The 24,250-nt window shown below is 45.8% G+C and overlaps 4 protein-coding genes across 14 annotated transcripts; 3 read left to right on the top strand and 1 right to left on the bottom strand.

The window, feature by feature from the left end:
- Positions 1–231: 231 nt before the first annotated feature.
- Positions 232–4,273, top strand: LOC148416772 (GDP-L-fucose synthase-like). 6 transcript variants are annotated; one of them, XM_088426546.1, is made up of 10 exons: positions 232–307; positions 694–794; positions 875–1,023; positions 1,098–1,226; positions 2,287–2,360; positions 2,853–2,986; positions 3,063–3,194; positions 3,274–3,353; positions 3,734–3,833; positions 3,917–4,273. In XM_088426546.1, exons 2-10 carry the CDS (start codon positions 710–712, stop codon positions 3,970–3,972), a joined length of 939 nt encoding a protein of 312 aa, XP_088282672.1. In that variant the 5' UTR covers positions 232–307; positions 694–709; the 3' UTR covers positions 3,973–4,273. The 6 variants fall into 6 exon arrangements, with proteins under 6 accessions (XP_088282672.1, XP_088282670.1, XP_088282671.1 ...); XM_088426544.1 differs by having other exon boundaries at positions 694–837; positions 909–1,023; XM_088426545.1 differs by having other exon boundaries at positions 239–352.
- On the bottom strand, positions 4,235–11,515 carry bmb (brambleberry). 2 transcript variants are annotated; one of them, XM_088426542.1, is made up of 14 exons: positions 11,381–11,515; positions 10,336–10,595; positions 9,940–10,068; positions 8,816–9,001; positions 8,440–8,662; positions 8,228–8,344; positions 7,975–8,154; positions 6,979–7,185; positions 6,609–6,747; positions 6,195–6,253; positions 6,014–6,099; positions 5,821–5,939; positions 5,343–5,479; positions 4,235–4,957 (listed from the first exon to the last, which is right to left on the bottom strand). In XM_088426542.1, the coding sequence occupies exons 1-13, from the start codon at positions 11,385–11,387 to the stop codon at positions 5,350–5,352; spliced, it is 1,842 nt and encodes a 613-aa protein (XP_088282668.1). In that variant the 5' UTR covers positions 11,388–11,515; the 3' UTR covers positions 4,235–4,957; positions 5,343–5,349. The 2 variants fall into 2 exon arrangements, with proteins under 2 accessions (XP_088282668.1, XP_088282667.1); XM_088426541.1 differs by having other exon boundaries at positions 4,235–4,953.
- Positions 11,516–11,566: 51 nt separating this feature from the next.
- pycr3 (pyrroline-5-carboxylate reductase 3) lies at positions 11,567–16,190 on the top strand. Of its 4 annotated transcripts, none has more exons than XM_088424864.1 (7): positions 11,567–11,695; positions 13,149–13,274; positions 13,351–13,415; positions 13,907–14,086; positions 14,588–14,800; positions 14,889–14,981; positions 15,943–16,188. In XM_088424864.1, the coding sequence occupies exons 2-7, from the start codon at positions 13,196–13,198 to the stop codon at positions 16,144–16,146; spliced, it is 834 nt and encodes a 277-aa protein (XP_088280990.1). In that variant the 5' UTR covers positions 11,567–11,695; positions 13,149–13,195; the 3' UTR covers positions 16,147–16,188. The 4 variants fall into 4 exon arrangements, with proteins under 4 accessions (XP_088280990.1, XP_088280992.1, XP_088280993.1 ...); XM_088424866.1 differs by lacking the exon at positions 11,567–11,695 and adding an exon at positions 11,871–11,935 and having other exon boundaries at positions 15,943–16,190; XM_088424867.1 differs by lacking the exon at positions 11,567–11,695 and adding an exon at positions 12,262–12,306 and having other exon boundaries at positions 15,943–16,190.
- A 320-nt stretch (positions 16,191–16,510) lies between these two features.
- On the top strand, positions 16,511–23,946 carry LOC148416769 (uncharacterized). 2 transcript variants are annotated; one of them, XM_088424861.1, is made up of 10 exons: positions 16,536–16,734; positions 17,583–17,623; positions 18,649–19,652; positions 20,666–20,783; positions 20,991–21,062; positions 21,813–21,900; positions 22,397–22,506; positions 22,570–22,755; positions 23,518–23,712; positions 23,838–23,946. In XM_088424861.1, exons 3-10 carry the CDS (start codon positions 18,649–18,651, stop codon positions 23,874–23,876), a joined length of 1,812 nt encoding a protein of 603 aa, XP_088280987.1. In that variant the 5' UTR covers positions 16,536–16,734; positions 17,583–17,623; the 3' UTR covers positions 23,877–23,946. The 2 variants fall into 2 exon arrangements, with proteins under 2 accessions (XP_088280986.1, XP_088280987.1); XM_088424860.1 differs by having other exon boundaries at positions 16,511–16,734; positions 22,397–22,755.
- The last annotated feature ends 304 nt before the right edge of the window (positions 23,947–24,250 follow it).

Below are 24,250 nucleotides of genomic sequence, written 5' to 3'. Positions count from 1 at the left end.
TAAAAAAAAACGTTGCATAGTATTTGTTGTAGGAATAACTTACTGTCAAACGGACACAAATAGAGGAATACTACGGGGCGCAAAGGACAAACAGCAAGAGCGAATAAAAAGAAAAATTGCCACGCATAGGATTTCAAAAAATGAAGCCAATCTATGGAAAGTACTTTCGTTCATTCATTTTCCGAGACAGCCAACGACAAATATTTACTTTATTTTGAAGGCGGAGCCGGATGTGTTAGTGCGTTTGTTGTAGCAACTCAGTAGCGCCGAAGTTGTGTACTCGTTGGACCGGCGAGCTCGTCTGACGGTTGTATTTTTCATTCCTAATATACGAGTTTTGAACTTGAAGCAGGTAATTGCAAAAGAGGCTTGAAGTGACGCAAGTTTGTCCATCGGATGTTTGCTAAACGCCAAAGTGCTAGCTAGCAAGTTCTTTACGTGAAGTTAAGCCTCATTGCCTCGCACATGAGAACAGACGTCCATTAGAATAAAATCACATTTTCATATATGCTATCATTGTTAACATTTCGCTTGCCGCGGTTTCAATTTCACCCCGCTCCACGGGTGTCAATAATCGCATTTGTAATCACTTCTACAGCCGTACTTTCTATTGTACAAATATATATATTGTACTGTTCCGGTATTGCGCAATGGAAAAGTGGTTGATCTTGCTCGGTTTGGCCCGGTCGATAGAGCTGCGAGCGGTCAGATGAAGGTGTTGGTGACCGGAGGCTCCGGCTTGGTGGGGATGGCCATCCAGCATGTGCTCAAAGAAGAAAGCGCAGAGCGCCCAGGTGAAGAGTGGATCTTCCTCTCGTCCAAAGATGCCGACCTGACGTGGGCGCAAATTCACTCACTCACCTGCCATTTGCAGCTTGCTCTCTTTTGACGCTGGCCTCTTCTCTTAGGAGCGCGAAGGAGACGCAGGACGTGTTCCGGAAACACCAACCCACGCATGTGATCCACCTGGCCGCCATGGTGGGCGGCCTTTTCAAGAACTTGAAGCGCAACCTGGACTTTTGGGTAAAAAGGCAATTTGGCGCGCTCGCCATCAAGACGGTCACCCGGAGCCACGCCGGCGCACGCCTGCTTTTCAGAGGAACAACGTCCACATCAACGACAACGTGCTGCAGGCCGCGCATGAAGCGGGCGTGCTCAAGGTGGTCTCCTGTCTCTCCACGTGCATATTTCCCGACAAGACCGCATATCCCATTGACGAGGCCATGGTAAGTGCCGTTTGCGTTCATGGTGCGCGTGCGTGCTATTTTTGGTGATGCTTCAAGTTGCGTGGTGAATTTAATAAACGAGCGTGCAGTGCTGCAAGACTTCCGCTCCGGCGTCTGGACTGGAAACAAGATTTTATTCTAGTGTCATACTTTTGATGTCAGAGCAAGCTCTTTCCCGAGGAAAAAATGGCGCGTGCACATGGCCCTTCACGGGGGTTTGAAATAGTCTTCTGACGTTGTCTCCTCTTTTCCTACTCAAATTAGACCTTCGGACTCTCTCTGGCAGACTTGCCGAGCAGTCTTGGCACAGATAATTAAAGAACCTTTGTAAAAGTTGAAGGATTACGCCTTAGAGTGCACCGCGGTCTCGTCCGACAAACGAGGCAAAAAGATTGATCGTTTTGTAGGTACAAGTTTTTGGCTTGACGCCAGCGATATCCAAATTTGAAATTGACCGGAATGTTTTTTTTTCAGGGTTGATATCGGTTATTGGTAGTCAAAGAAGCTGATATCCGATTTTTCAGATAGACACATGAGAAACACAGCACAGCACGAACTTCACAGACAGGCAGACGTGCAGACAAGACAGTGATCCAACAAGAAATGAAACTAAACAGTAAACTAAATACACTCAAAGTCATCAGGCGACAAGGAACACCTGGACAAGAGACAATTGGAGCAGGAAGCTGATTGGTTAACACAAGACACCAAAACATGAACGAAAGCGGACTCCCAATCTAACAAAAACTCAGAAGAGAAAGCCCCGTATATGATAAAATGTTAGCTTCCGATTGGCTCCGGCTCTTACACGGCTAACTAATCGGATGCCGCTATGGGCGGGACAACGCTGGCGCGAGACTGTCAGGGAATCGCAAGGATGTAACGCATTTGGCGTAATGACAAAGTTTATTGGCCAAAAGATCGATTGAAAAGGCGGACGCGCAGATACGCACCGGCGTGGCGAATATCCGCACCGATAATCGGCCTATTCCGAATTCAAATTTTGTCATTTGAATAACGCGGTGTAATTCAGCCTATTTTACCTGAATTCTTTCCACAGATCCATGACGGCCCGCCTCACGAGTCCAACTTCGGCTACGCCTACGCAAAAAGAATGTTAGATGTCCAGAACAGGTAGGCGCTCGTCCGTGAACAAGCTGTTTGCCCTGTGAAGTGTAATTGCGCATCTGCGGCACCGGGTGGTGCACTGGCGCTCTCATTGGCAAAATCATCTTTTTCAATTGCTGTCAACATTTTGTTTTTCATAATCGTATTCATGATTCGCTTTTTAGAAGAAAAAAATGAGCGCAATGATTCATACCTTTTTCTTCAGGTTAAATACTTTAAGATATTGACCGTGTTGAATTTTTTTTTCAGCGTCAGTTTTATTGGTTGAAAATGTTTATCATAACAAAAGGATTGACGTATTCAGCAATTCATTTCTTGCACGCTAATCCACTTTTTGTTTTTTTGTTAATGTTAAAAACAATACCATTTTTGGTAGGGTTATACCATTTTTATAGATGGAAATTTTTTATAGTCATGGCGGCGAGTTGGGAGGGGGTAGCTCATTGAAAAGAGTGAAAGGAGCGGCGGGCTGACAAACGGTGTGCGTGCGTTGCACAGGGCCTATTTCCAACAGCACGGGCGGCGCTACACGGCGGTGATCCCCACGAACGTCTTTGGTCCCCATGACAACTTCAATTTGGAAGACGGTCACGTGCTGCCGGGCCTCATCCACAAAACGTACTTGGCCAAAGGTAAATTGCCTCTTCGGTCGCGGGCTTTGGGGGATGCGTGGCTTTGATTTTTTTGGGGGGCGTTCCTGCGGTTTAGAAGAGGGGAAGCCCTTGGTGGTGTGGGGGTCGGGGACCCCCAAAAGGCAGTTCATTTACTCTTTGGACTTGGCGCGACTCTTCATCTGGGTTTTGAGGGAATACCCGGAAGTGGAGCCCATCATCCTCTCCGGTAAGTCTTGGATCGAGTGCGGAGGGCTGGGAAAAGCTCAAGTCGAGGAATTTCTTCTTTTGCGTTCCATGGACTCCAGTCGGCGAGGAAGACGAAGTGTCCATCAAAGAAGCGGCGGACGCGGTGGTGCGAGCGCTGGACTTTAAAGGCCAAGTGATTGTATCCTAACATCTCATAAAAATGGCGTTGCAGGATTAGGTCGTTCCAGGGGCCAACATTGGCTCACTTTTATTTTTAATTTGCAACCCAAATTGACATCCACTTCTAGTAATGAAATTTCTGAATTACAAACGCACAGCACCACTTGGAAAACACCTTCAACGGAACATGTTCTCGAAAACCTAAGAAATTTGCCATATTTCTGCGTAATGTCCATGACTTAAGTACCAGATTTTCCGTAAATGGTTTCCAAGATTCGCTCTGATCCCCGACTCTGTTCAGAGCCATTTTGGACAAGTGTCCCCGGTCCTCAATGTCCTCTTTTTTTGCCAGCTTCTAGCAACGTGGCCTTTAGCATTTCCTTGACCCTCGGCGCGCAGTACGACAAGAGCAAATCGGACGGGCAGTTGAAAAAGACGGCCAGTAACGCAAAGCTGCGCCGCTACCGACCCGATTTCCGCTTCACGCCCTTCAAGCAAGGTGGGACTCTGCGGAGGCGCTTCTGGCCGCCATTTTTTTTTTTTTTTGCTGAAGTTTGCCATCTGGCATCTCTGTCGTTGCAGCTCTCAAGGAAACCTGCGACTGGTTCGTTAGCCACTATGACAGCGCTCGCAAGTGACGCCACAAGAATTTGAATTTCATTCCCATGCGTGCATGCCCATCAGAATTGTACATTAAAGTCCGCGCTTGAAAGAAATCTGCCACTTGGCGTTCCGCATCATACGCTAGGCCAGTGCTTCAATTTTTTTTTCTTTTGCAAAGCTCACCGGGGAACAAGAAACCTCCATCCGCTGACTAAAAATTGCATTTCTAAAATTGTATATAAAAAAAACAGCTATACAAAACCAACATTCAACAAATGTGAACATTTTATTGCAGGGGTGTCATAAATAAAGTGCATCATTGTCTTAAAATATATAAATAAATGAATCCTTATTTTTGACCAACCGAAACATTTGATGCTGTACAAAAAAAATGGTCGAATAATGAATGTAAACTGATGTGGAACATTGACACAGGAGTACCAATATCTTAAACATTTGAACCTGAAGAAAAAGGTCGAAATCACTGTGCTGATATTTTTTTCCAAATCACATTAATCTTGGATGCGATTGAGGAAAAACAAAAAGATGTTAAAGGCGATTTAAAACTTGTATATTTCCCACAGAGACTTTGACGATAAGAGCGCCACTGCACCACCTTGTGCTGTGGATGCGCTATTACACTTTAGGCCACAATAGCAAAGCCTGCCCATGGCATTGCATCACACTGCCCCGTTATTTGAAAAGAACTGCGCTAGGCAAACTCGGAAAGTTTAAAATAATAATTTAAATTTATTTGTAAGCTTCATAAATGGGGGTTATTAAAAATTCATCTCAAACTCATAAGCATTTAAAAAAAAAAAAAAAAAAAAACTAAAAACCCTGCTGGGTTGAAAATAAGTTTCCAACGTGTGTTTTGCACTTCCACTTGTGCTTCATATTGTTTGGGAAATATGAATGAAGTGGGAAATGCACCTGTTTTGATCCATTTAAAAGTTGTCGTCTTCGGCCAATCACCGCCCAGCATGCAATCTGATGACCGAACCCACGATCGGTCGCTACCTGAGCAAATGGGAAGTCATTTATTAGCAAAATGGATCAAAATAAGTGGATTTTGCTATCTGATATTCCAGGATCAATATTAAACCGAATGTGACTTAAAAAAAAAAAAAAAAAAAAAAAACTCACATAGAATATATTGCAAATGGAATAAAATGTGCTCATAAACCTAGTAACTCATGCGATCCCAAAGGCGTACCTTTACGTATTTTTCCAAGCCTTAGACATTCTATCACAGTATATATTGCTACAGAGGACGATTTTAAGGCCCTCGTTTACGCTAATATTTGAACGAAAATATCCGCAAATTAGTACCTGTGATTCAATGTCTGGACTGTGGAAAAGAGCATAAATACGTCTTGTGGGTTCTGAATGAATCGGAGGCCACCTGCATTTCATGAGTGAAAGTAGGGAGTGACGGTGCCTTCATGGACTCTGCAGTAATCTTGTCCAAGCAGCGCTCGCTTCTTGCACGCCTTGCCAGCTTTGGTGACAGAGTTGCAGAGCTGGCGTCCTGAGACACAACTGCAAAGACGTGAAATTGTATTTTTAAAAATATGGATCAAAATTCCCCTGAGAATTTTACATTGTCCAACAAGTCAGGGGCATAAGTATCTCAATCTCATCTCGACACTCAGGACCGAAACAGAAAAGTCTAATAAGCTAACGTTTCTCCATTACTTGAGCATCATTAAAATGTTTTGCACATCTTCACAAAGAGCATAAAGTGGAGGAAATTATATTTATTATAATTCTCACCACCAGACAAGATTAAATTGCGATAATTAAAAAAAAAAAAAAAAAGCCTGGCCGGCCACAAATGGACCCCAGGCCGTTGTTTGGCCACCACTGCTATAAGCGCTCACCTGCTGCTAGTTGACGGGGTAGGAGTTGCACATCTTGAGTCATTGACTAAATCTTGAGAATCATTTAAAGCGCGAAAAACACCTCTGGCGTTTCTGGAAGGAATGTCGTCAATAAAAGCCTGTAAAAGCAGGAGGGGGGAAAAAAGCGTTTTCTGGTATGCTACGATTGAAATTTAGTCAATATGCTTATTACCCCTGAAAGAACAGGCAGCGGTACAAAGTGAAGATCTCTTGGTGCAGCTTTCTTGTCAGAAGATGCTACAGGTGTACCAAGGTCACCTGTGCATAAAAAAGTAGCCAAGAGGAAAATACATTAGAACTTCATGACAAGCTTATTTTTATTGTTTTGAATAAAGTTGGTAAAAGTTTGTTACTTGATGTAAGGTCATCTTGTGTGAGAACTGGATTCGGTTGGCTGCAGCTGCGCTCGTGCCTATAGAACAAATAATGCCGTCCATTTCTTTAAAATCCTAAAATAACCTGTCAAACATACAGCCCGCGAGCCGCTTCTGGCCCGCAAACAACCTTAATCCAGCCCACGAGATGACTTTGCAAAGTATAAAAATAAACTGAATTTTCTTCAAAAAGAGAACATTTTTAAATGTATTATGATAGTAATATTATGATAGTTTTATGGTTAATAGGGATATTTTACCATCCTGGACGGTATTTCAAAAAACAACACATTTGAAGTTGTTGGCCCACTTAGGAATAATAAGCTTCAACCAGTTTGACACCCTTGCAACTGTGCTGCAAAAGAGCGGAAAGGAGCAGCTTCGGAGACTAACTTCTGCGGAGTGGAGGATCGTGGATATGGATCACAGGACTTGTGGGAATCCGCCAAGTCAAAAGGGATGAAGGGCAATGCGGCCGATGCTTTTCCTCTGCTTGGAAATTGAGCCCACAACTGAGTCACAATCCAGTGTCCTGAAGCGGGTGAGAAATGGGACTGACAATGGAAACTTCATTCATGCTAGCTCCAGTCGGTTTAAAGACCGTTCTTTTTTTTTTTTCTCTCCTTTTCAGACTAACCTGGATCAATTCTGCAAGCTAACATTTGTTGAAAGTTGATTTATATTGCTTTACTCTTAACGTTAGAGGTACACTTTCCAGATATAGTGTATCTTCCGCACCTCAAATGAACTAAGAAGCACTGACCAAGCGACAGCGTGACAATCAGCAAGCTGAGACTGCTGAGATCCAGCGCCCGCTGCTGGTTGACCTCCGCCATTGCGTTCAGGGGCACGGTGAGCAGCAGCGTGACTCGAGAGAAAAGCGGACATCGCAGAAAGGACTGAAGGATGGCAAACAGGATGAAATAGCAGACGTGCGCTACGCACGTCCACATGGCAGTGATGCTGACGCCTGCGGGCACAGCGAAGAAAAAAAAGGTCACACATTTTGAAATCGGGGGCCACTTAAAAACAGTTCAAAAAAGGAATATCGATCTTAAAAGACATAATTAGCATTTGGCGGGCCAGGTCAAGTAATGTGGCGGGTCGGATCCGAACCCTCCGACTTGAGTGACACCTGTGATGTAAATGTTGCATTTTGAAATTGGAGGCTACTGAAAATTGTTAAAAAAAAAAACAAAAAAAAAAAACGTGATATTCTTGACAAGAAAAAATAAGTTGAAGACTTATTAGACTAGACTAGTCTCTAGGCTCGAAAAAAAAAAAAAAAAGATTTATGGGCCAAAAAAAAGGTCATTTCGGGGGTTCGGTTTGACCCAACTTTACGAGTTGTTTTATAGAAAACAACCCAATGTTTTAGGGGTTTCAAAACGACCCATTTTGCAGGGATTAACCTACTGTTTTAAGAGTGTAATAAACTAAATCAATGGTATGCTTGATTAATTTACGTAATCGATTACATCATTTTTTTTTAGCACTCGTCAAACGCCTGAGAAAAAGAACAAAAATGTAAATACCTGTAATTGTAGGTCTTAAAAAAAAAAATAGAGCTTGAATGCGTGCACCTGCTGTATGTGATGTTCATGTCCTCAATTTGGACACTAATTATTCCCACCTAAATATGAATCCTTACTAGGGAATACTTAGCGTATTTGGAAATGTGAACAACCTCACCCAAAGGAAAAAAGAAATAACACGATTACACCCCAAAAATCGCAACGGGCAGAAAAGTCCAGCTGACCCGCCCAGCCGAGGTAGCCCTGAATCACGCCCAGCCTTTCCTCCAGTCGGCCCCGCATCTCATCCAAGTTGCGCAGCACGAATCCCAGACTGCTGTTGACGCGCTCCAGTTTGCTCATCAGATCGGCGTAGTAGTGCGACGTCTTCTCCTGGTACTCGGCGAACTCGGACGCGCCGTCATCTGAGCGGCGCGCAAATAAGCGACGCGACGTCGCAATGACGTTTGCGACTTCAGATGGATTCGAGTCGGGTACCGATTTTTTGAAAGATGCCCTGAGCTTGACGGCGGACGTGGGCAAGGTCTTCCACGATCGCTCTGTGGCCGTCCTGCACGTGGGAGCTTTGGCTCTGCATCTTCTCACTGATGGTGGCTGAAGCAAGCGCCATATCATTCATCTTATTTTAATTGAGTATTTTTTTTTCTGCAATGTTCGGTAAGTCACAGGAAAAAAAAAAAAGCTCTCACCCATTTGATCAGTAATGCCCTGGATGAGCCGCGCCACCAGTTCTTGGCCGGAGGCGATGAGGGCTTTTTCCCGACCCAGACGCTCCAGGTTGTCTCTCAGGGAACTTTCCATTTGACCCTGGCCTTCGTGCAGCTTGAGCTGCTGGGACCGCAGAGCGCCGTGGCCCTTCAGGAGCTCGTCCACCGACGCCGCCGTCATCTCTCGCAGCTCCGCTTGGCCGTCCTGTCGCAAAACGCTCTTCTTTGGGACTGCGCGTCGGGGAAACCTAGACCTGAATCGCTAGCCAAAAACTGCCGCAGCTAGCCGGACAAAAACCGCCGCTGGGGGGACTACAGTTACGGCGTCACGAATAAAAGAAACACGCGCCTGACCTACCTTGAGGTCTTCCATGGCGGCACGCTGGCTGACGGCGGCGGAGACCAGCATGTTGACGGTGCGCTCGGCATGGCGTCGAAAGAGCTGCTGGCGGGCGGCGTAGCACACGGCGCGGGCCCTGTTGCTCACGATGTGGTAGGCGTTCCACGTGTCGGAGTCCATGTCCGCCGTACATTCTTTGATGCTCTCAAATCGCAAAAGGAGACGGAGATCACGCCGTGAAAAACCTTCGCTTCTCAACGATAACGTGTACTCAAAGAGGATGTCCTCAATAGGTGAAAACTCAAATTTTACAGCGAGAAAAGAAGGGAAAAAAAATCAAGAAGCCACGTCAGTTGTTTTTTCTACAAAATCCGCCGTTTCGGAGCATGACATCCTCTTATAGCAAAGAAGGTAGCGGTGATTGCATGGACCGATAGGATACTGTAGATCACAGGTGTCAAAGTCAAGGCCTGGGGGCCAGATCCGGCCCGCCACCTCACTTTTTGTGGCCCTCGAAATGCTGATTTGACTTCAGGTTTCTGACTAAAATACCAAAATTGCAAGTTGTCTTTCACTTTGAAAAATTTGGGGGAAGAAAAAACAAACATTTACTACTTCTCCAGTTTTTGCCGGCTTCTGATATCAAATCTTGGTAAATGTGTGATCAACACACTTAAAATGTATTTGAATTCACAGTCATTCTGGCCCTCTGACAGAAACTATCACTACAATGCGGCCCAAAATAAAAAAAAAAAAAAAATTGACACCACTGCTGTAGATGGACTTGCACCTGCGTCTGATTGTTACCCATAACCTTTGAGGGCAGCAAGTGGCTTTGTAAGGATGGCCGACCCTAACGAATAAAAGAAGGGTGGACAGGAAGTACATTCAGAAATGTAGGAAAGCTGTGTCCACTCTTCTCGCGAGCAAACAGAGTTGAAGTCCCTTGTCTTCCTTTTTTGCGTTTTATTCAATGTTCTAGCTTGACTCAACCTGACAATTGGTAAATGATTTCATCCTATTTGTTAATACGCACCAATCAAAGCAGTGCTCCAAATTCCGTTGCATACCGGCTATAAAATGACAAATGCCGATGCTAAGTCCTTTACTCGTTCATAATAGTGTATCATTTGAGGTCTTACCATGTCTTGTGTACATGGATAAGTGCTGCGACCCTCAATGTGTGCCTGGCAGTTGAACAAGAGCACCCCAAGTTTGGCCAGCTCCTCCTCTGAGAGACCTTCACAACTTGCCTTCAACTGAGCGACCACCTACAGAGGACAGCATGTTCAATCCGCATTCAAATTATTGTCAAAGTCTGTACGGGGAGTTAAAAACTTCTTTAAATGTCAACATATCCCTGAATCCCATTAATGAGTAAAGTCACCGGTAAAGTTGATTAATATAACTTTTTTGTTCATGTTAAAAAGGACACATTTTAGTTACACAATTTACACAGATTATGATCTTATTTATAGTCACCGTGGCGTGTAAAAACATTTTTTCTTTTCTAGGGGGAAAAAAAAGCACCGAGTTACCCTGTGGTGGCAGCTGTCTAAAAGACTTAGCTCCATCTGCTTGGCCTCAACCAGGAACTTCTCATCAGCGGTAGACATTTCAAACTTTGCATCCTCCTCTAGAATTACAGGAGATGAATGCGCAGGTGGAAGAGGCACCATTTCACTCGGAGGATGCTCAGTCCGCCTCAGCCATTCAAAGAGCCCACTGGCGGCCGGTAAGCAGCCGGCAAGGATGCAGAGAAGCTGGAGATGTTTGTGCTGGAATCTATGACCCATTGCTGCAACAATAACACAACTTCAAATGCTGCAAAGCATCTTTGGATTAAAATAAAAAGTTGTTCCATTTCATCTGCTCTTAATTTGAAAAGAAAACCACGCACTTGACAGCAGCACATCTGTCAAGCAGAAAGAAACCCTGTTATGGTCTCACATAAATCCTGAAGTGCCTTCACGCCCCCCCATTAGAGAATCACGCTAAACATTTTGGGGAATTTTATGATAATATGCATCCTCTTACATTATATTGACTAATGATTTATTCACTAACTTCCAAGAACCTTTTTTTTTTTTTTTGCTTGATGATTGCACGACCAATTAATTTCACTCAACAATGAATACAAACGATAATTTTAAACAAGGCTGGGGAAAAGCAAATCCTCAAGAGGGATCTGCCCAGACATGCCCGCGCTGTGAGTCTGACGATGAACTCAGATTCGCAATATGAAAAATTGTTCATTTCTGCACGCATAACTTTAAGGTAAACTACACTCATCCCAACTCGACAAAACAACAACAACGTAAAATTAGGAAAAGTGGCACTTACGATGTACACACTTTTTGTAGGTTTTTATCATAAAAATTCTGATGTTGATGACAGAAATTTTACGATGAAACTAAATATAAATGCAACCGTCACAGTTGAAGCAATTTCGACATTAACAAAAATACAATTTGAATCGCTAAATATTTAAATTCGTGGCGATAATGTGACAAAACACAGGGCTTGCCAATGTTATACTACTTTACCTGAACAGAAAAAAAAACAAGAACGTAAAACACATACCTGTCATTTAGCGTTGCAGGTCAACGTTGAAAAGTGACCATTAGCGATGTCACACGGCTGACAGAAATTATTTTTTAATTTTGGCCACCGAAACTCCGCCCTTTACAACAAACGAGCGACCAATGGAAGTACTCGATTATCAGTAGTGGGCGGGATGAGGGTGCGCTTGATTTAAAAACTTGAGTAACATTAAACGCGCTCATGAGTGTAGGAGATTGTGCTACTTTGCCTCGTGCAGTGACAAAAGCGAGAAACCAAATCAACCTTTCTGTCAACGTCGAACGAGCCTTTCCACAGTCTGGTGGAACACATCTGGTGAGTCTACTAATTAAAACGTTACGTTTAAATGTCAGCATTGCATACGCTTGTCGGCCTTAACTCAGAATTAGAAAATAAACCGAGTCGATTACATAGCCAAAGTTTTGCCGAAGGTCTATGCAGGGGCTGACTCCCTCCATGTATTTTTTTTTCCTTCCTTCTGTGTTTTATTTCAGAAGACACGGCGAACAAGTGCCAAGACTTTTGCCGCGTGTCGCTAATAAAAACGCAGAGAAGGCAAGCCAGCGCGCTTTAGCAGCACGGGCTTACCGGTCGGCATGCTTTCGTGGCGGCCATGTTGGAAGGGGCGACGTTCCTTCCGAATGCAACATATGGGGGTTGAAATTGAGTTGTAACGTGCTCGTTTTTGCGAGCGACTTTCACGAATCATCTTGTTCTTTTACTTTGTTGTAATGCTACTGCGTCGTGTACAATGAACGCAATGCGATGCGGCGGTATACTCGGGTACTTGGTAAGTTAAATTCCCCACGACTCGGACGTATTACCGTGACAGCAGCACGAAAAGCATCTTGGGAAGTTTTCCTCGCCAACTGTTTCTATTCACTTATTCTTTTTGGAACCGAGATGATGATAATTCATTCCAGCGTGTAGGTTTTCGGCCTTTGTTTCTTTATCTTTTGTTTTTGGTCAAGAATTTGAAAGAAAATGTATATACGTAATCATCATAAAATCTCTTCTTAAAAAAACTTGACGAAAAAAAACGCAAATGAGACTCTCTTTCAAATATTGCTGGGGTTTTTTGGTGTTGTTTTTTCAAAGGATTACGAGCAGAACTAAATACATATTACCTGTGCTGCCCTGTGGGAATTTCTCTATCACCTCCAGTCATTGTCCAATCACCGACCTCCAACCGGTGCTTATAAAATGTAGTTTGCATAGCAGTAGTGAAAACTTTATAGTTGCAGTACGTGCAAACATGGGTAAGTGCAAGTTTAAAACCGGTTATTTTTTCACATTTTGGACTGTGCAGTATATCTGCAGTTTTTTTTCCTAGCCACAAGAGTGCAACCTCCCCGTAAACAAAGAGAGACAGAAGTAGATGCTATCAAAGTATCGATTCTGAGTTTGAACTGCTAGCAAACTCAGCACCAGGAGGTATTCTCCGCTCGTAAACTCAATCGAGTTTGTTACTGATGTGTTGGCGCAGTATTCTACCAATCCGAGTGTGTCAGTGTTTTTTTTGAAAATATGTATAATCAGGTGCGAAAGAAATACAATTTGTGTTGACTTTTGTTTAAGCGGTTTATAGTCTGAGAAAATAGGGTAATATGTGGCTCCGGGATCAAGGGCACGGTTAAAGCCGGTGGAGGGAAAAGTACCGACTCTAAAAGTGAGGGGTGCCTTGGACTATGCACAAATATTAAGAAACTCAAACTTCAGCTGTTGTTTATAAATTGATGTTCCATTTTGTTTGTGTGTGTTCTCATAGAGGCAGAACGGTGACGTCTCCACCGATTGTCGAAAAGGGAACCTGCGATGGACTCGCGGTTCCAAATCGGCTTCATCGGCGCAGGGAACATGGCGTTCGGCATCGCCAAGGGCATCTTGTCCGGGGGTCAGTATTCAAGACTTCACGTCGGCGATCACAGGGTTTAACCGCAAGCGTAAATGACCTCGTCGTGTCGTTCAAGGGAACGTTCTTGCTACCGACGTCAAAGTGAGCGCGCCGTCGGCCAGGAACTTCGGACGCTTTCAGGTAATCGTCGTCCTTGCATCTCAAATTCATTGTTCGAATTTGCAACGGTTCACTTCGCAGTCAATTTGTCACATTTTTCCTAAAATCGGAGCGACTAATAATACAAAATACAACTCAACTCGAGCTCACCCGTGCATAGCGACGAGAATGGAAAATGGTTTGCGGAATTGGACTTTTGGGAATCGATTTTTAGCATTTTCACTCATCTTACAAGGTGGACAGAATATTTTGTGTTATGTCTATGCAAACAAGGGTGGTATGATATGAAAGATTTCCATTCCTTATCTTAAAATTACAAGTATGTAATGTATGTGTAGTGTGTATGGCTTTCTTCCCCACTGTGATCAACACTGCCATCCAATGGTCACAGTTCATCACTACAGTGCTCAATTGGCTTCATATTAAAATAATCACTAGTCAAGGGTGTCAGCGACCCTTTCGTTACAAAACATATTTGACGAAAGTTCTCTTTTGTTGTCGTTTGCTTTCAGGAGCTGAACGTGTCCACCTGTCACTCCAACACGGAGCTTGTCTGCGGTTCCGACATCGTCTTTGTGGCGGTCAAACCTCACTTAGTTCCACTTGTTCTCAATGAGATCTCGCCCCACGTCACCGACAGACACATCCTCGTGTCCGTCGCGGCCGGGGTCACCCTGGCAACGTTGGAGGAGGTCAGTAGGCAAGTGTGTCTCCGCGACATGGTTTGTTTCTCTCACGACGTTGTGATATGAGGTGTGTCCAAAAATCGATTGGCGTAGGAATCGGGATTTTCATTTACCACGATTCAGAATTGATTGAAAATCAGTATTGTAGAAAAAACAACAATTTTTATCTGATTTTATATGACAGGGCAACAACCTTCTGCTCTAAAGGTGTATGAAGCTTTTCAGCGCAATTTTCTGAAATAAATGCAGTTTTTTTTTCCTCCTTTCTTCAGGGCACTTTCCACAAATCATCTTTATTCTTAATTTCTAATTGCGAAGTTTGACTGGCTTACCTATTCACTTGAGCGCAGCTCCATCTAGTGGATGCATAAGGCAAGCCCAGCCACTACTGCAGCTTCTATTCTACGTGTCTTATAATTTGGTGCGCCTATAGTGCGGAAACCACTGTAATCGAATCGCATGGCAGTCAAGATTCCCAGGTGTATTATTTTTTTTTTCTGTCCACAGCTCCTTCCAGCGAGCTCCCGCGTGATCCGACTGATGCCAAACCTTCCTTGCATGGTCCTGCAAGGTGCGCTGTTGTTTGCGCGGGGGACTCACGCTAAGCAGGAGCACGGTGCCCTATTATGCTCCTTGTTGCAGCGCTGCGGTTTGGTCCACGAGGGACCCGAGGCCTGGATCGACGTCCATACGGGACTGAGCGGCAGCGGCGTCGCCTTTGTGAGTGGGCGGCCGGCCAGCCGGCGTGCGCGCCCGCCCGCGTCCCCGCCATGCAAATATTTGCCAGTCTTGTTCCATTGCTCCGCAGGTGTACCTGTTTGCAGAGGCGTTGGCCGAAGGCGCCGTTAAAATGGGCATGCCCAGCGCTCTGGCGCAAAGGATTGCGTCTCAGACTGTTCTGGTCAGTTTTTCTACTGTTATATGCGCCTTATAAACCTGCGCCTTATATAGTGCATAAACTACACGTTTTCATTTTGGGGGAATGAAAAATAAAATCGATACTATCAAAAGACTAATAACTTAATCCCCTTTAGCGCAGTTCGATCTTGGATTCATAACGTAAGCCCAGTCACTACTGTAGCTTCTATTCTACGCGTCTTATATCACGGTGTGCCCTATATATGTCAAGTTTGTAACTAGGCCGTTTGTTAGAGGTTTGCCTTAAAATCTGATGCGCCTTATAGTGTGGAAAATGATTTTTTTTTTCTTTGTAATACTAAAGAACAGCAAACTCACACTCATTTTCCCCCCTGAGGTACAATAGAATTTTTTTCTTTAACATTCTATTTTACCGTATTTTTAGTGAACACATCTCAGCAAGGTGCAGAATGCTGCGTTCAAATTCTATTTTACCGTAATTTTGGACCGCTAAGTGCACCGGATTATAAACTGCGCCAAAAAGAACTTGAACAGAAGATGTATTTTTGTCATGTATCGGCCTCACCGGACTCTAAAGTCACAGGTTTTAACATTAGATATTTATGCAAAAAGACACTGTGAGTTTAGTAAAATTCTGTTTGTATTTCAAATTGTATTTTGTTTATTTTATACAACAACATTGTGCCTTCCACACAGACCGCTTGCACACTTAGCAATAGATTAGACCAATAAAACACAACACCGACACATTTGGGATTGTTAGAATACTGTACATACACAAGAGTAACATGCTTGCTTGCGCTTACTAGTAGAGAGTAGCAGATTAGACATTTATGTGATGTTGGGGAATTATTTCAGGTCATTATTGGACTTCTTTGTCACAATAATACTCGTCTACAACTTATTTATTTTCTCTTTAAAGCCTCCTATTACTAGGCAAAGTACTTTTGGTGTACACTAAGTTTGAGCGTTGTCCGTTGCAGGGCGCTGGCCAATTGCTGCTGGATTCGGATAAGCATCCGGCCCAGCTTCGTTCGGAGGTGTGCACCCCGGGCGGGACCACCATCTACGGGCTTCACGCCCTGGAACGAGGTGGCGTGCGAGCGTCCACCATGGACGCTGTGGAAGCGGCAACCGAGAGAGCGCGGGAGCTTGGCAGGAAGTCTGCCACCGCCAGCGGCAAATGAATCAAGTTCCTTTTATGTTTGAAAAATAAATTGGGTTTTTTTTTTGCCTCCAGTTTTGTGAATTGCCGTTCATCGTTCAAATATTGTCTGGTCCGTATTTTCATATTTACAGTTGATCGATCTGATTGACCCGGAAGCGTCCGACCATAAAATGTCAAGCCGACATTCGGAACAGTTGTTTTGGAATCAATGGTGAGATTGGTTTTCCCATGACGTACCTTGACACAGAGCCAAAAACGGACATAGTTTGGCCAAGAAGACGCAGAGCCAAAAACGGACACAGTTTGGCCGAGAATCTTCAGAATGCGTTGCAAGAGGGCGACGTGGAAAATACGGGAGGACCGGACTCGGCGATTTAAGCGGAAAGCGGTCAATGACTCCGAGCAAAGGCGTATTCCGCGCCTTAGTGACGTCACCGCGTCACAGCAGAGAGGCGCCGGCTCACGTCGTTCGTTCCCTCCTCATCGCCTGACTAGCATGCGTCCGGTCCAGCCTCCTCGTCTCCTTCCTCCTTGCCGTCGGTGCCGCTCGGCCCGCCGCCTTTCGCCCACCGGCCCGATCCGCCGCGACGAGAGCGAAATCACTACGGTAAGTGCGGCCGGCCGGACTGGCCTTTTCGGCGGGTGGCCGGATAGAAACGCGGGGAAGGAAGAAAGGAAGGAAGCATGAAAGGAAGGAAGCGCCGGTGTTTAGCGGACTGCCGGCCGGATGGTCGGTCGGTCGTGCCATGTGTTAGCAGCGGCTAGCAAACGGCTCGCTGGAGAGCCCAGTCAGGCCGAACCGAGCGGGGACGGGATGCCGGCTGACGGCGGGGCTCTCTGCCGAAGGTCCAAATGAACCAAAACAAAAAAAAAGACCTAACAGCCTGCGGCGTTTGAGTTCCGCTTAACGTTCCGAGCGTTTTCCAAGGCCACTATTGCGACATCTTGCACCAGCGATGACGTCACGAGCACGTTCTCTTTTTGCCCGGTATCCTTTCGCTATTTCTCATTCAGCCCGGACCGCGGATCGCTTCAGGTGCTGGTGCGGGGGCCGCTCAAAGGTTATCTAAGTCAATATTTAACGTCACAATGGCAAACGCTCGCAGTTCCCATGCTCGGACTTGGACTGGCCATCGGTGGGCTGGCTTTTTGGGGCCTGATGCTGGGAGACTTCTTTATTACTGTTAAGAGACCTCAACGGTGTCATTCGTGTTGTGTTGGGGGGTCTTCACACCATTTAACTTGCGATGTGATGTGAGCCTTTTTTTTTCTACTGAACCTGCAGGCCAATTTCGAGGATTTTGAGGACCATAGTTAAAATGTTTAATTTCCCCAAATCAGTTTCCTGCGAATTGGCCCATAGCTTGTGCTTTGCCAGATAGTGACCCCCCCCCCCCCCCCCCCCTCCTTATTTTACATGTCTTACCAATTGCTTGCGGTTAACTGGATGTGAAGGACATTTGAGCAATTGATTTTTTTGCATCTACCCAAGGACGGTGAGTCAATACCTTGATCGCCACTTCATTCAATGTTGTTCATGTCAGGCGCAATGGGAAAACAATTTTTGCATTCCGCCAATCAATAAGCATGAACAGAAGTGCATGGCCCGCCCGCATGGTGTCCAGTTTGTCTGTGGTGCATGGTGCACATTTTTTTAGCAATTTTATACCGTATTTTCTGCACTATAAGGCGCACCTTCAATGGACGGCCCATTTTAAAAAAGTGCTTTTCATATATGTCGCACCGCATTGTAAGGCGCATAGAATAGAAGCTGCAGTAGTGGCTGGCCTTGTGTTATGCATCCACTAGATGGAGCTGTGCTAAAGGGAATGTCAACAAAACAATCCGAGAAGTCAAACTTTTGAATCAGAAATGAAGAATAAAGATGATTTATGAAAAGTACCATCTGAAGAATAGGAAAAATAAGTCCTGACATTAAAAGACTGTTTATTTCAATGCAAAGACAAATCAAGATTTTAAAACAGTATAATTATGGTTCGATTAAATAATAAACTTTTTGACTCAAATTGCAATCAAAAACTCAATTCTAAATTATTATACAATCAAAAATGTCTGGATTTATTTTCTAAAATCGCACTTTTTCTTACATAAACGTTTTTGCGCCTTGTCCCCATATAAATTGCTTCAAATTCAAAATTCAAATTCAGAATTTCAAACCGGTTGTTGCAAAATTTTTAATTGTAAAAAAATACATAACTAAAATATAGAGGTTAAAATTGAAGGATTTACTTGGCGATTAAGTTTTAATTTTTTTCCTCCCCCAAACCTGAAAACTGTGTACGTATAAGAATGATAAGACGCGATGTCAGCTTTCGAAAAAATTGAAGGCTTTTAGCCGCTCCTCGTAATGCAAAAAATGCGTTAGTTTCAGGCCTAAAGCTAAGTTTGCAACGCATGCGTGAAGGGCTTTCCAATTTTCTCCCCCTTTGAACAAATTTGTTTTACTTTCCTCCCGACTAACCCACGAGCCTGTTTTCTTTTTTCCTGTAACTAATCAAAGATGTCAAAGAAGACTCCCCGCTGCCTGGCCGCAGACATGTCGGATCCTAATAAGCCCGGCACCCGTAGTCGGGCGGACCCTCGGGCCGAGCCGTCGGCCCGGCGCGGAAGCGGCGCCGACCCCGGCCGGCAAAACGGGGCGACTTCGTCCTCTCCGGAAAGCGGGAGCTCCAACGGAAGTGGCAAAAGGCGGCGCGTCAAGAAATGTTGCCGGAAACCCGAGGATCCCGCCCCGGCGAACGGCAAAGCCCGGAAGGAGTCTGCGGACGGCGCCGAGCGCCGGGTCGACCTGCTGGCTTTGAGTTCGGAATGCGCCAACGTGTGGTTTCAACGAAGCTTCTACGAGCGGGCGGAGAGCCTGTACCAGCGCTGGTTGGCCAACTCGGCCAAGTTGAACGGATCGGCGCCGGGTCCGGAAAACGAGGCCGAGCGCCGGGCCGAAGAATCCCCGCCGTCTTCGGGCGGTTCGCCGCCGACGGCCGGCGGCCCCGACGAAGACCGCCGGTCTCGGGGGGCGATTCCCGCCGCCCCGATTGCCCGCCACCCGCTTAACGGGCTGCCCCCCGTTTTGGCGGAGATGTTTGGAGACGTGTGGCTGGAGAAGCCGCGATACGATCGCGCCGAAGCCGCCTTCTATCAAAATCTGGACGCCGACCGCTCCGCCCAAGCGTCCCCTGGCGGCTCGGGTCCGAGACGCGGCGATCCGCCCCGAAGCACGGTCCGAGCGGCGGCGCCGCCGGCGGAGGAAAAACGCCCGCAGGTGAAAGCGGAGGTTTTCCACGCGCTGCACCCCATCCAGGAGGAGGACGAGCCGGCCGAGACGCTCGCCAAAGGAGACGGCCGGGACGCGGGGCTTCGTTACTTCCTTCACCCCGACAGCGAGCGGGTGTGGTCGGACAAGTGGAGGTACCACGCCGCCGAGCTCCGGTTCCACCAGGCGCCGGCGGCCAAGAAAAGTCGCCGGCCCGCAACCGGCGTCGGCTTCGGCGTCTCGCCCGAGGAAAAGTACGATTCGGCCCGGAGGTTCTCGGACCGGCTTCAGGCATTTCACTTTCTTTGGTTCTCCTTTTCTTCCATCTTTCTTTTCAAATTGTCATCCTTCAATTTTCCCATTTTCACCTCGTTTTTATTTATTTTTTTTAATTTGAGCTCATTCACTGCCAACGTAGTCGAACGAAAATTTCGACGTCTATAGCCGTCAACGGCGGCGAATGAGTTAACTTGTTTACTTGCCAGCTCAGTAAGAACGGATCCTTGACGCGTATTGCCGTCTGTGGCGGTGAATGAGTTAATTATACTTTCAATGGACCATTGTTGTGCATTACCTCACGAGTTTCACCTTTTTGTTGTCTTCGTGTTGCTTGCCAAATACAACACTTGAGTTCGTACGGCTATCGGCGATCATTACATGCAAGTTTACGCACCCCTGTTCGAATGCCACTTTTGTGATATCGAAACACTGAAGGCGAGCATAAAGCATTTTAAACCTTTTCTCGCAGTTGGACCTGTTAATTATACTGTAGGTTATGTAGTAACCTGGGTGGGGGTGCGAGGCTGCAAACGACTTTAGAGGGAGGGTGTAAAAATCGAGTCTAAAGTGATCTGATGGAGACGCTTTCTCCATTTTCTTTCAAGTATCCACTGATGATGCTTTTATGAACAAATATGAATGTGCGGCAACGGTGTTTTCATTTGAAGGTGTGCATATTGATGCCAACGTAAGGCAAAACAAAACGTCAAAAAACAGGATGATTTTGGGGGGTGCGTATATACGCAACCTCTCTCGTCACGCTAATGTTTTTTAATATATTCTTCATATGTCTTTTGTGTTGTAGCCATTCTAGCTAATATTAAAGGTGTCATGTTTTTAAACGACACCAATAAATGGCGTTTGAACTGGGGTGGGTATGGGATTTTTTATTTTTTTTTAATCTTTATTATTCCATGAAGAAATAGTGTCATCTCCACGAATGCTTGTTGTGTCTTGTTGGTTGATGGCACTTTTTGTTTGTGTTTAGAAACATGAGCTTTCTGGCCCAGGAAAAGATCTGGTTTGACAAAAGTCGCTACGATGAAGCCGAGCGACGTTTCTTCCAGCGGCTCAACGGCGCCTCGCCGTCCACGCCCGCAGTCTGTGTAAGAGCAACTCCGCCTGTTTTTTTTTTTTGTGTTTTTTTAATGATGCCAACTTGAAAACACTTGATTTAGTTTTATTTGCCAGTGGTTCTGTGCCAGCGCTAAAGTTAAAGATGCTCATGCAGCTAGCGGAAGTCTGCTTTCCTTTGAGCTGTGATTAAATTGATTTGTGTTATGTTGTGTCGTGTATTTGTGTTGTGTCATAAGGACGCGGGCGCCAACGCCATCCTGCAAGACATTGCTCGTGCCCGGGAGAACATTCAGAAGTCACTTGCAGGAGTGAGTTGGCTTTTTTTTCTCTTGATAACCTCACATCCAAAAAAACAAAGATGTGTTGTTTTTTTTAGCTTTTGCACAAAAATGATCTGCGAGTCCTCATGATGAATGTCCAGCCATCTAGTCATGAGACATGTCCTTCCATCCACTCAATCATTGGAGAAATACCCATCTAGCCATCTAGTCATTTGCCATATCCTCCCTTCCATCATCTACCCCTTCAGTTGATAGCCATTATCACGTCATTAGCCGCATCGTCCATTTATCCCTTCGATCATTCAGTCATTAGCAATGTCCATCCATGCGGTTGTTAGCCCCCCCCCAGATCTTGGTCGATCTCTATTAATCTAATCTCATCTCCAGCCAGCCATCCCTTTAGTCATTAGCAATCCAGTCATTAGCCATCGCCATAGCCGTCCCTGCAGCCATATTCATCCATAGTCATTAGCCATCTCCATCCATGCTGTTGTTAGCCATATCTATCAATCCATCATCCGTCTTTCTATCCGGCCTTGACCCATATCCAACCGTCCGTTCCTTCAGTCATCGGCTAGATCCGTCATCCACGCATCAATCCGTGCAGTCATTAGCCGCGTCCATTCATCCAGCCGTAATCTTGACTGGGTTGTCCTCACAAGGTTCCTTATTATTTTGAATAGTGTCGCAGATGTCATTTTGATATTTGACACAATGTGAGACGGCAGCAAGGTGGAGATTGCCGTTGAGCCTCTTGTGTTTGTTGCGGCGCGGCAGAGCACGTGCAGCGGCGGCGGCGCGGCCGATCAAGAAGTCATCTCTCGGATCAAAAGCCTGGAGCTGGAGAACAAGACCTTAAACAGGGGTGAGTGACTTCTAAAGGTCACTTTTATACACAGGGGCGCCTCAGAGATTTTTCTTTGCCTGTAGCGCCGCCTCTTTGTACACCGTATTTTTTGACCTATAAATCGCACCGGATTATAAACCGCACCAACAAAATTTTTAACATAAAATGTGTTTTTGCCTATTAACCACAAATTGCAACAAATACGGTATAATGACATTTTATCAGTTTATTTTATTTCATTACATCATGCCTGCAACTCTGAGCATTTCTGCGTGTTTAGAAAGAAGAGCAGCGTCAACACACTCGGATTGTTAGAATACTGCGCCAACATCACAGTAACACGCCATGCATTTAATAATGGCTTTCCATAGCCTACTAGTTCCATAGCGTCTTTTAGGAGATTGTGCCCTCCTGGTGGCTTGTATAAAAACTGCCGATAAGCCGCGGGGTTCAAAGCTAGGGAAAAAATAACTGCCTAGAATTTATTGTTCAATGTGTAAACGTGTGTGTTCAGTGGTGGAAGACTTGAGGGCGTCGCTTTGCAAGCTGGAATGTCGAGTAGCCGTCTTGGAGAAACGCCCCTCCCCCGCCGCTGCGCCCGCCCCGTCGCTCGCCTACGCCAACGTGAGTTTGCCAGCCCGCCGTCCTCCCGAGCTCCCCCGTGAGCCGGATTGCCACCGTGTCCAGGGAAGCGGCGTCCAGCGGACCGCTCGGTCCCCCGACGAAGACGAGGACGACGTGGACTTGTTCGGGAGCGACGACGACGAAGAGGCGGAGAAGGTCAAAGAGCAGCGCTTGAAAGAGTACGCCGAGCGCAAGGCCAAGAAGCCCGCCGTCATCGCCAAGTCCTCCATCTTACTGGACGTCAAGCCGGTAGGACGTCCCCTTGCCTTGTCCTTTTGTGCGAAAAGTTCAGCTGAGCTCATCCGCGTTAGCGTTGGGACTCTTTGCGTTCACTAAAAAAAAACCCTTGAAAAAAAATGCCTCACTTTCTTATAAAACGTCAAATCATTGGTGTCCAAACTGTGGCCTGCGGGCTATTTGTGGCCAGTCGGCCACATTTTTCTGGACCGTTTTGACATGGCCCTTAAAGTACTAAAAATATATGATGTCGAAACTGTTAGTGTGGAAAAAAAATGTACATTGAAAGACACGGTAGCCTTTTTGTGGTTTTCTATTTTAATAGCTTTTAATAAAGCGTTACATGTATATACAGTAGATTCTACTGTATCAAGCAAGCAATTACATGTTCTACTGAGTAGAACATGTAATTGCTTGCTTGATTTTTGCCGTGTAAATATGTGGCCCTTTGATCTTATTCTCTCGGGAACGTAAGCAACTATAAATCTGGCTGGCATAACGTGTGCACACAGCAGCTAAAATATTTGAAAAAGCTCTATCAAGTGTGCATGGCGTCTGCCCCTCACTTCCTTCTCTCGGTCCCTGTGCGAATTTTTATTTTTTTTTTCGCTTCAGACTGAAAAAAACACACCTTTCATAGTGCTAAAATGCTAAGATGAGGCGCTCTGCGGAAGTGAGCGGGGGGCGGGTCTCCTCACAAAGACCGGAGTCCCAACGTCGACGGCGTAGAGTCGGTTGCTCGGCGAAGGTCACGTGACCGTCTCGTGTCTCCAGTGGGACGACGAGACGGACATGGGCGAGCTGGAGGCGCGCGTGCGCTCGGTGCAGGCGGACGGGCTCCTGTGGGGGATGTCCAAGCTGGTCCCCGTGGGCTACGGCATCAACAAGCTCCAGATCTCCTGCGTGGTGGAGGACGACAAGGTCGGAACCGACCTGTTGGAGGAAGAGATCACCAAGTTTGAAGATTATGTGAGTACGCGCGTATTTTCTCCGCCGTCGATCTGAAAAAAGGAGGAAAGTCCTCCTGAATACATGTCAAGACTGCGGGGCCCATGAGTGAAACCAATCCAAATGTTTTGCTTTTGGCGTTTCAGGTTCAGAGCGTGGACGTGGCCGCTTTCAACAAGATTTAAAAAGTCATCTGACTTTGTCCACCGACACGCCTTGTTTCATTGTCACTTGATAAAACATTCTTGCACTGAGGCCCGCGTCTTTGTGATCTTTCCAAAAAAAAAAGGGCGCGGCAAGCCAGACTGCCTCATTCACATCATAATCGTACAAATAAACATGGGCGGGCCTGAAAGAAATTGACAGTTGGCTTCAAATAGCGGATCTTCTTCTGCGTGCGCTACCGTGAAAAATGAACTAATAATAGGAGCGTGTATTTTTTGCACATGCGCACATTTTGTGGCCCATCTCTGCTGCTTGGATGGACACAGGACCACATGGAGGAGTCTCCATCCTTAGGGGGGATCTTCACACACCTCTCTGACGCAACCGTGGCATC

This window comes from Hippichthys cyanospilos, chromosome 10, assembly GCF_059441005.1.
Source record: "Hippichthys cyanospilos isolate Australia breed blue-spotted pipefish chromosome 10, RoL_Hcya_1.0, whole genome shotgun sequence".
NCBI lineage: Eukaryota > Metazoa > Chordata > Actinopteri > Syngnathiformes > Syngnathidae > Hippichthys > Hippichthys cyanospilos.
This window is presented reverse-complemented; position numbering and strand designations above follow the sequence as displayed.